We start from the raw sequence: 11,316 nt of genomic DNA, 5'->3' as shown, positions 1-11,316 counted from the left end.
GATATATTAAATCTTTGCCTCTACTTTTCTCCTTGATAATGCTTTCTCCCTAACTCACTTCATATCCTTGGTTGTATCATTTATCCTCACTTTAATAGTTCATGGTTATCTTATTTCTCTCTTGGCCACCAACAAATAAGTCTTGTCTAACTACTTGTTATTTCTTACCTGACTCCTTGACTTTATAATATCTTTCTTATTCCAAACCTTGTCTCACCTTTTGTTTTGGTTGAATGAGTAGAATTGGATTGTGTTGTGCTAGTATGCTTGAGTTCATTGTCCTTTGTGTTCATGTTTGATTTGTTTCTTTGAAATTATTGTTGGTGTATTGTGTGACTTTTGTCCACAATGGCATTAGTTAGCTAGGTAAAACCTTAGATAGATGGGTTTTCTCCACTCTCTATAATATGTCTTTGCTCAACCCTTTCGTCCCTTCCATTCTTCCATACCCATATAGATGTCAGACCTTGGAATGTCAACTACAAGTGATGTCACTAAATGCAAAGAATGTGGTGTGTTGGCAAGTCAAAACAACACTTTAAATAAAACAGCTGATGAACAAACATTCAAGACACAAAAGGATGCACAACCAAACCAACAGATAAGTGACCTTGGAACATGTTGTTGTTGTGAGTACTATGGAATTCCTTATCGCCAAATCAATGCAAATGAAAGTGAAACTGCAAAACAGAAGAACCAGATTTTATTTTCTGGCATAAAAAGACAGATGTCTCCTATGAACAACTAATAGCAGTCTCTCATACCTAATGCACTGTCAGTTGATGAATTGCAAAGTATTCCAAAAAGGAAACATCACAAGGATGCACAGCCCCAAGAAGAAACACAGGAGTATTACATTGATGGATGGACTATTACTTGCACACAGTTTCAGCCTCGTGGTCGCATCAGGTCCAAGAAACAAAAAGGGAAACATGGAAAAAGTCAAGAAATAACTTCAAGAAAAGCTTGCTATCAATGTGAACTAAGAACCTACAAATAACCATGTATCTCCTTTGCTTTCGTGCTAGCCTTTCCTTAATCTCGAGGACGAGATTCTTTTAAGTAGGGTAGATTTGTAACACTATAAAAATCATCAAATAAAAATAATGCATTTATTTATTAATGGTAATTATGGCAATAATTTTTTCATTCAAATGTTTGTTATTTATTTGCATTTGGAATAATTTTTGATTGTTCATGATTGTTTTTGAATTTTAATAGCATTTCTTCTTAAATGAAAATCCTAGTAAATAATATAATAATGACTAGTCCAAAATAAATATTTCATTTACAAATAATTTTGGTATAATTATTATGAATTTTAGGATTATTTAAAAATATATTTTGAATTTAGAAAAGAAAATAGAAAAAAAGAAAGAAAAAAAGAAAAGGAAAACTAAACCCTAACCTAACCCTAAGGCCCACTAGGGGCCCAACTTATTCCCAGCCGCCGCTCCCTGCCTCCTCCCAGTCGTCGCTGCCACTCCTTACTCCCCCACTTCTCTCTCTTGCGTGTGGGACCCACCTGCGCCCATCCCTTCTCTCTCCATCCAGCGCCCTCTCCCTGTCTCTACCCCGCGTGCCGCCAGGAGCCCCTCGCTCTCTTCCCTGCACAGCCGCCAGGTGCCCAGCCCCGACTGCACAGCGCCCAGGCAACCAGTCGCGCCGCGCTTGACCACCTGCGCCCAGGACTAGAGATGGCAATGGGGACCCGATCCCCGATTCCCCGCGGGGAATTCATCCATTAGGGGATGGGGATGGGAAAGAAACTTCCCCCGCGGGGATATAAACAGGGAAAGTTTATCCCCCGACGGGTAAATGGGGATGGGGACGGGGAAGCATTCCCCATCCCCGTTCCCCGTGGGGACCCGTTAACTTGCATGTGACTATGTTTTTGTGTACCGGTTAACAACAAAAATAAATAATTACCTTGTCAAGAGACCACTAATTGTACAAATGTGTTCATTTTGATGTATACATAATGATTTCTTACATCTGACAATGTGTATAAGTGATAATGTTTAACATTAATAACAAAGAACGTATGTATTAATTATAATTTTAACGGGGATGGGGATCCCCGTTGGGGATTTATCCCCGCGGGGAACGGGGATGGGGAAGAAATGTTCCCCGCAAGCGTTCGTGGGGATCCCCGCGGGGAAATTTTTTCGTCGCGGGGATGGGTATGGGGAGCTATTCCCCGGCGGGGAATTCCCCATTGCCATCCCTACCCAGGACCCGCGCCCAGGATCCGAGTCCCGACGCCGAGCGACCGCGTGACCTCGCTGCCAGGAATCCGAGCCGCTGAAGCCCGCGCCAGTGATCCAACCAATGGTTTGTTTAAGTGGTTTCACTTAAGTGTTTTTGATATACTCTTATACCTTTATTTAAAAGGGAATACTTGGAATTTCACACTTATTAGTAAGACAGGTGTTGTTAATAAAATGTTGACCAACTAAAATGCTTACTGCTCAATCTTAGCATCACCTTGTTAAACTTGCATCCCCGCTTGCTGAGCCCCGACCATAAGTGAGCTCACCCTTGCTTAATTTTGATCAGAAGTTAACAGATGAAGTTATGATGCTGAACTCCATGGATGCTAGTCTAGTGATACCCCGGTCATCTTCCTGTGGATGGATGTCCATGTTTCGCTGTACTTTGATGAATAAAGGTTAAGACATTATGTCTGTTCGAAGTGTAATATGCTAATATAATCATTATTTACGCTTCTATGCATTGTTCTTTTAATATATTACACTTGTGAGGTTAACATATGTGTGTAAATAGATAATGGCACACATATGCTATGCATCCAGCTCTGCTCCCGGAACCGGGTGTGACAATTAATGAATCTTTGGTTGACTCTAGACATGAGAAAGATAAATGGACTTTCATTTGGGAATCACAATTTTTCTCAGTTAAAAGAACTTATAAAATCCTTTTGGAGGATTGCTCTACTCACCCAATCATCAAATGGCTCTAGAGGTCTTCAGCACAACTCAAGCATAATTTTTTTTGCTTCTTCTCAACAACAGATTAAACACGAGTCATTGCAAAAAAAAACTTTTCCCTAGATTCCTATGATTGTGAAATGTGTATTTGGCAAAAATCTGAAATTGTTGGCCACATATTTTTTTAGGTGCAATTTCGCTAGAAGATGCTGAGGAAGATTAATATTTCCTTCTCCGGACATGTCAATGGCTCCCAAGCAATAATCTAGATCAAATCAAAGCTAGCAGTTCTTTTTGCGATGGACATTATCATTCTTTTAACTTGGACAATCTGGAAGCAGAGAAATGAATAATTTTTCCATGGATCAGACCCATCACTCTTGTTTTTTATCTTCTCTTGCATAGGATGCAGCAGAAAAAGAATTTCTCTGCTACTAAACTTTGGAGAACAAATCTGCCTTAACTTTTGTAATTTTATTTCTGTGATTTCATTTTTGTAACTTCTTTGAGCTATTTTCTTTTAATATAGCCCTACTGTTCATTCAAAAAAAAGGGTTGAAAGACCCATCACGGTTGTTTTTTATATTCTATGTTTTTCACATTTGTATAGAAAACAAACACAAAAAAATCAGAACAAATAACAACCAAAAACTGGATGGTAGTGTCTTTCACTTCCACTCAAACGGCAAGAGAGATCATAATCACTTACTACTGTTAATCTCAATTGGAATCACAAGGATGGGAGCACTGACTGCTGTTAAGCTCAATTGAAATGACAGTCAACAAAACCATGACGGTTCGGCCCCAATACACTGTAAGACCGTTAGCTTACGCCACTCAGGTGGTCGAGAGAGAGAAACACTCTGCTTCAGGCTTAGATTGTTTTCCTGTACATCTAATGTGCACAAGAAATAACTTGGGTGTCTGCAGCAACGGGAGATCCCCATCTGCAGAAGAAACAATAGTTGCATCCATAAACCGAATGTTCAGAAACATTAGTTACATACACTGACACAGAGAAAATACCTTTGGGGAATCACCAAGTTTCGGAACGCTTTACCTTACATTAGTCAGAAGCTCCAACGAAGCCATTCGAGCTATTCGAATTTGCTCCCAGTTGTTTAGTGGCCGCCATTATTAGACCTGCGTAGTCCCAAAACAAATAATATCAGTCCTGCACAACAAATTTTACTTTGGAGGGCAGGTAACTAAAAACTAGAAAGAACTCAGACACTAGTACAGTTCATCAAAGAAGCATTGTATAGACATGCGTAGTCCCAAAACAAATAATATCAGTCCTGCACAACAAATTTTACTTTGGAGGGCAGGTAACTAAAAACTAGAAAGAACTCTGACACTAGTACAGTTCATCAAAGAAGCATTGTAATGCAAATTCTACTAGATCAGTTGTAACTTGTAAGGGCTCTAAGTAATTTTCACAACTTTTTATTTCGATTTTGCAAGTTGTTATTTTTTTCAACAATAAAAAAGGCTTTCACCTGTAAAAGGAGGTGAAGGTCTTCGAGGCCTTGATTTGAACTCCGGGTGGAACTGAACACCTACATAGAAGGGATGATCTTGTAGCTCCACAATCTGCTCATAGGTGCAAGCAGGTTCAGACTTTCGAAAAAAAAAATCAAAACCCAAGAATAGCATATGTTGTTTGCTTAGTACCTCCATCCGGTTTCGACTTTCGTCACAACCAACAAAATGAAGACCAGCACTTTCAAGCATGGGAACAAAAGAGGGATTGACCTATAATAAATAGGTAAAAGAAACAAGTAATCGGTTCCAAGCATATGATTGCAATGTACATAAAAAATAATAACCAATAGGACGTTTAGAAACAAAGATTGATGACAAACCTCGTATCTATGACGATGACGCTCATCTACATGTGGAGGACTTCCGTACCTAAAAGTTCCAATCAATAGTCCAAGTGAGAACATGCAATAGATTTTTATACAGGGCAAACGTTAAAGATGGTCAATAACCAGGGGCTTGCACCAAATCTCGACCAAAGAGAAGCCACCTTTGGAAATGTGATAGGCAAAAATATAGTCACTACCAAGTAAGGAAAGCTCTACATAACACAACTACATAACGCATTTATCAGCGTGGACAACAATGGATTGAGTTCCCAAACAAGCTACATGCAGTAGTACCAAAGAAAATAGTATGATATTAACCAAGAAAGAATCAATGCCCATACAATTTTGATGTAAGACAATCAGGTTTGCTGAAGAATGTTCTCCTGCAGCCCAACCTCATCGTGTTTCCCATATGTGTTTTTGAAACCTGAATAGTTCATTATCAAGGTAGTAGATCAAACTTTTCAAAGTCCTGTCTCTTCCATAAACTTAACAGAAAAGGAAGTACCTCAGGCATGTACATAACAACATGATTCGGTGTATCCTTGTTAAACTCCTCACTGTCTGCATCTTCCAGGCCCAGGACCTAGAAAAGCATATAATAATAAAATTATGAATCTATATGGATAGTTTTAAGTAAAAGCAAAAATGGAAGCAAACACACATGTCTGGAAATCTCAATCACTGATATCTGCATGCCCAAGCAAATACCAAGATATGGAACTCTATTCTCACGAGCATATTTTGCAGCCAATATCATCCCTGAAATTCCACGATCCCCAAATCCTCCAGGTATCAAAATGCATGATGAACCCTACAATTTTCAGATTTCATTAATATTAACTTTTAAAATTGAATTTGCATATTCAATATAGTAAAGAAATATAATTGGCATACTCACTTTAAGAGTTTCCCAGGCTTCAGCATGGGCATCTGGTGCCTATTGAAAAAATTGTCATCACGGGATGCAGTAACATATACAAAGAAAGGACAGGCAATGTAATAGGAAGAAATTGAGTGTAGCTACAAATGCGAAACTGAAAGTAGAAAAAGCTTGATACAGAAAAGTTGAGCTGCAAAAAAATAAAAATGCTATGGGATACTAACATAACCAACCGGAGGCCCCCGACCAAAAAAAAATAACCACTGAAACACTGCAGTGCTGTTACTGCAGCCAATCTTAGAACACATGGCTAGTGGCTTACAGATATTGCAGTTGCATCTTCAAGATCCGAAGCTGCAATCCACTGGATAGATGGCTTTAACGAACAGGCAACACTGGCATGTAGGAGAGCCTGGAATAAAATAAGACATTAAAAAATTAGAAAAAACATTTTACATGTGTAGTACATGAACCCAAAACGCATCCACAGTAAAAACACATTGTGGCAACTCAAAACCTCAGTTATTGAACAATTATCAGAGAACAATTGTTTATACTCCAGGAAACCATGGAAAATAACTGTAACTATAATACTTATTTCACCACATAAAATATAAAGGGCGTACCCAGTGCCGTAGGCTTCCCGCACTATGCGGGGTCTGAGAAAGAGTATCTTTAAGCGCCCAAGCCTTAACCGCATAATATGCAGAGGCTGGAGCTCGAACCCGGGACCTTCCGGTTCCAGACGGTAGGCTCTACCGCTGCACCAGGCCCGCCCTTCTCACCACATAAAATATACTTAAATTTTTGTTCTTGCACACTAATTATCACAATTGGCAAGCTACTCAACTTCGCCACTTATATGTAAGGATCATCTGTACCAACCTTCACCACTGATAGGTAAGAATCTGTCAGATTAGTATACTTCCCAACCAAAGCAACTTTAACCTGCATAACAAGGATATTCATTCAGACTTACTCTGCACCAACAAAAAAGAACCAACAACAAATACTATTACAACACTAACAGAGTTATTGAGGTTGTCATACGACTCAGCCATATCTGTCCAATCTCGTAATTCAGGTGGTCCAGCAGATCTATAAAATAAAATCCAAGGTGATATTGCTCCAAGATATAATAACCACAAATGCATATCACAATATATAAAAACAGGGGATGCCATTGCAATGAATACAATGTAATCATCTCAATCAATCACACCAAACAAGTTAGAGTAAGCCTTTCAACAGTAATTAGAATGATTTCAAACATAGTTAAAAAATTGGAAGTTTAAGCCAAGCATCTGCCAATATTGGTAATATATGGTTTCTCAATAGTATATGAATCACTACTTAAAATAACTGTCTAGCCCACCAAGGTGCTAGGTAGTGGGCATAAATGGTACCAAGCACTTCTGAAAACACTGTTATGGGCACATTACGAAACATTCCATGTGCAGAGCGTCCAAATACTCTACATGCATTGATAAGCACTGATTTTCAGTAATTTTCTGACTCACCTAGCAAGGTTTAGTTGTTTGATTATAGCTTCATGAGCCTTTTGGTTCTGCAAAACAGTACTTGTCAAAATTTGTGCTGCAGCAACACTAAATGCAATCCATATATAGACTCAATACATTTCTACACAAAATTCAAGGCTAAGGTTTTATTGAACGTTGCAACTCACTCTAAGAATAAGTGGGACATGCCATAAATTTGGAACATCATGGATGTTAAGTATGTTCTCGACCTACAGGAATGAAGACAGAATGTGAGTCGAGAAATGCTGTGGATAAATGGCATTTTTCGCATTTAATCATGAAACATACCGGGACATGGCAAAATTGTGAAAGCTTCTCTTTAACAGATCCTATTAGTGGCTGAAAGAACAGATAAACATAGCTCTCATTAGAAAGGACGCTTAGATACAAATTGGACAAGAGAAGAAAACGATTTTAGAACAAGAAACGCATGAACTAAAAAAGGTACATGTTCAGCAGTTAAAATGAGCTAATGACTGCTTGGACCAAAATTCATTACAGAAAATAAAAAACAAATTCAACAGAAGACTTGTCAAAAATATTCAATACATGGGAAAGACTTCCAGAAAAATATATGACGACGAATGAAAATAAGACATATTCTAAAGAATCTGCTATTAGTTATTAACTTTTTTTATGTTTTTGCATTACCTGTGCTGACCGGCATGCTAGAAGATCAGGAGTCAGACCCAAGGCTCTCAGTTCTCGTACACTATGTTGTGTTGGTTTAGTTTTCTACAAAAAAGGGAAACAAGAATGTCAGATTCCCAGTACCAGTAACTATGTCATGGTACAAGACTTGAAAAGTGTGTGCAATTAGATTGTTTCCCTCATTTCAGGATAGAGGAAGCAGTAAGCAGAATTCATCATCGTCGCTAAAGGAAGAATTATTTACCTGCTCACCAACTACACCCAATACTGGAACAAGGCTAACGTGTATGAGGCAGAAATTTTCCTTGCCTAGAACAGACATATAAGAGTACGAGTCATATTCATGATAGTCCCTAACAAGAAAGGTGTTTTTACTTCCAAGAAATGTAAAATATGTGAATGCTACATTAGCATGAAAGAAATGGCAGTGCATAGAGTGTACTCTAATCTACGGGTCTAACTGTTCCCAAAGAAATAGATAGAAAAAATAAACCACGAGAAACAATAGAAGTCTCATACGAGTGTAAGTCGTAACACCAAAACATACCGCAGCAACCATAAAATTTAAATGGACAAAGCAGCTATACCAAGAGAAAAGGATAATTGGCGCAAAGCTTCAATGAATGGCATCGACTCAATATCACCTGAAATAAGAGAGAAATCAATTTATCTGCTACACTAGTAATCACGAAGTGTCAGATCGTAAGATGTCATAGAACCCTACCTACAGTGCCTCCCAATTCAATAACACAAACATCAGCTGGACGAGTCTGCCCATCCACAGGAACCGAAGACACTGACTGTATCCACTGTTTTATTTCATCAGTGACATGAGGAATAACCTGGATATTTGAAACCATAGGTGTTTCAGATTTTGCATATGGGCAGTCCGTACAATGCAACTCGAGTAATAAATGCCACAGAAGAATTACCTGTACAGTCTTTCCAAGATAATCACCCCTTCTCTCCTTCTCAATGACAGACTGAAAGAAGCAGAAACTATCGGTTTACAACCTTAAATGAGAAAAGGAAAGCATTTCCTTGAGGCAGAAGATACTCACCTGGTATATCTTTCCAGTGGTAATGTTGTTATCCCTTGTCAGAGTAACATCTATGAAACGCTCATAATTCCCCAAATCCAAGTCAACCTACAGATACCGCATGTTAGGTAGCTACCACCGAGACTGCGAGTTTAAAGAATGTGTATTAAATGCAAGCATTAAGGAGCTATACCTCTCCACCATCATCAAGAACAAACACCTCGCCATGCTCAAAGGGGGACATTGTACCAGCATCTGTGTTCAAGTATGGATCTACAAAAACAAGAGAGCAAAGTACTAAGACCAAAGCCCCTCCAAGAGATTTAATATCCACATGAGCAAACCATTTGTATTGTAAAATCACACAGAAAGAAAATAACACAAGAGATCCTAAAGGTGCCCCATTTTAGACAGAATTCTTTTAAAAAGCTAACCACATAAAGTCATTCAGGAGTTTTAAACCATAGGTACAGACGTACAGTGCACCATGCCAATTAAACGACAATCGAAGGCCACGCCACATCACTAAAAAGGCCCAACACCGACCTTCAGTGGAACGAAAGGTTCACATAAAAAGCTCAACAAAAGACTGACAGACAGCAACAAGCCTTTAAAACCTGACAACGAGCACGGGCTGACGAATTCATGGTGTAGCAACAATTTTCATCTCACTAGAAGCCAAGGTGACAGGTAACTGGAACCCCCAACAAGGTAATCTTTGACTACTAGTCATTGCCCCCAAGTTCCACCAAGAAGCAGTAAAGAATTGCGAATGGCCACGGAGACTCCAAGCAGAACCCAACAAACTGCCACTCTAATTACCTAATCCGGAAAGGATTAAATCCCTAGCAGAACCACGGAAGCGGGTCGCATTCATCACCCCGATCCAGTAAACACTACACACCTATCTCGCAACGACCACCCCCCGCTCGAAACGGCTCTAGGGTTATAAAGGTCACCGGGAGGGGAACGCCTCGCAAAAGCCGCGGAGGAAGTGAGTGAGGAGCGCGTACCGATCTTGATGCAAGTGACGCGGAGCCCGCAGGCCTTGAGGACGACGCCGATGCTGCTGGCGGTGACGCCCTTGCCGAGGCCGCTGACGACGCCGCCGGTGATCAGCACGTACTTGGTCGGCGCCCGGCCCTCCTCTTCCGCCGGCGCCGGCGGCGAGGGCGAAGGCGAAGACATGGCGGCAGGCGGGAGGACGGAGAAGGGGATATGCCGCAGCCCGATTGGGAAGGGGGGAGAAGAGATGCTTCGCTTCTGTTGGGTTGGGAAGAAGGCAAACTGTCAGAGCAAGCGCACACGCTCGCTGGCTCGACCAGTGTCTCCGCTCTCCAGCCAACTGTGCTTGTTTGGTAGCGGCCCAGATTAGGGGTGAAAAGGACGATCGATCCGTAAACTAGGTGAGTGTCCGTGCGTTGCAACGGGGACATATAATATCACGATAACTTATGTATAAATATGTATTATGCTGGAATTTATGTTATACTGTTATGAGAAAATGTTTTATACATTTCAATAGAAACATATAATACCACGAGAACACGAGAACATATAATACTACGATAATTTATGTGCATTGCAACAGAAACATATAATATCACAATAATTTATGTATAAATGTGTATTATATTAAAATGTGTGTTATATTTAGCAGTCTTATCCTTCAAGTCCACCTAGAAAATATCATACATACAACCATTTCAAACATCCAACAATGGGAGCAGCAGGAGGCTTAACCATCCCCTTCCTTAATTCCATAAGTTGTGGTGAGAATTCCAGTGCCACACAACGTGTTCCTTAATTTCATAAGTTGTGGTGAGAACTCCAGTGCCACACAACTTGTTGTACCGTGGAGATTCGACCAGAGGAGTTCAGAACAAAAAAAATCAGCATCCAACATCGTGACCTAACTAATTGCTATGCAACTAATTCAGAGTTTCAGACCAGTTTAGATATTCAGCATGTGTGATAACTGTTGAAACTTGTCCAAACCTTGAAATCAACTATGTCAAAACAAACCATTTGACACCAGCTATATGCTCAAGGTTGGCATTAAATGTTTGAGCAGTATAGCAAGCAGGGGGAAGTGTCATAGTTCTTTTGGGTCATTCTTACGTAGAAGAGTTTGCAAGCTGGGTTGCCTTGACCGCGAGAACAGGCAACCTTGCACTACAAAAGGAAAGTCGGACCTCCTTGGAGTCTTGGAGATCAGAACACCGAACCAACGACGAGCTGCGGCTCGAAGAGATTTTGATGGCTGAATGGGCCGGCATTAGTCATAGCAGATCCGGCAAGGCCCAAACACTATGTCGATAATGCCAACACAAACCAGTGAAAATCACATTGGTCAATGGTGAGCTGGAAATGAATTAC

The 11,316-nt window shown here is 40.1% G+C and overlaps 1 protein-coding gene across 3 annotated transcripts; it reads right to left on the bottom strand.

The window, feature by feature from the left end:
- Positions 1 to 3,586: 3,586 nt before the first annotated feature.
- LOC100280500 (CTP synthase) lies at positions 3,587 to 10,311 on the bottom strand. 3 transcript variants are annotated; one of them, XM_008674561.3, is made up of 23 exons: positions 9,951 to 10,311; positions 9,131 to 9,210; positions 8,959 to 9,045; positions 8,830 to 8,880; positions 8,622 to 8,739; positions 8,485 to 8,541; positions 8,142 to 8,206; positions 7,898 to 7,981; positions 7,535 to 7,585; positions 7,393 to 7,455; positions 7,226 to 7,272; positions 6,734 to 6,803; positions 6,591 to 6,653; positions 6,028 to 6,117; positions 5,724 to 5,762; positions 5,487 to 5,636; positions 5,331 to 5,408; positions 5,164 to 5,249; positions 4,817 to 4,865; positions 4,626 to 4,706; positions 4,451 to 4,544; positions 3,978 to 4,094; positions 3,587 to 3,898 (listed from the first exon to the last, which is right to left on the bottom strand). In XM_008674561.3, exons 1-22 carry the CDS (start codon positions 10,123 to 10,125, stop codon positions 4,018 to 4,020), a joined length of 1,755 nt encoding a protein of 584 aa, XP_008672783.1. In that variant the 5' UTR covers positions 10,126 to 10,311; the 3' UTR covers positions 3,587 to 3,898; positions 3,978 to 4,017. The 3 variants fall into 3 exon arrangements, with proteins under 3 accessions (XP_008672783.1, XP_008672784.1, NP_001146892.2); XM_008674562.3 differs by having other exon boundaries at positions 3,588 to 3,898; positions 4,012 to 4,094; NM_001153420.2 differs by having other exon boundaries at positions 3,605 to 3,898; positions 4,017 to 4,094; positions 9,951 to 10,233.
- Between the last annotated feature and the right edge of the window lie 1,005 nt (positions 10,312 to 11,316).

This window comes from Zea mays, chromosome 3 (assembly GCF_902167145.1).
Source record: "Zea mays cultivar B73 chromosome 3, Zm-B73-REFERENCE-NAM-5.0, whole genome shotgun sequence".
Lineage (NCBI taxonomy): Eukaryota > Viridiplantae > Streptophyta > Magnoliopsida > Poales > Poaceae > Zea > Zea mays.
Note: the sequence above shows the minus strand (reverse complement) of the source record. Positions and strands in the feature narration are given on the sequence as shown.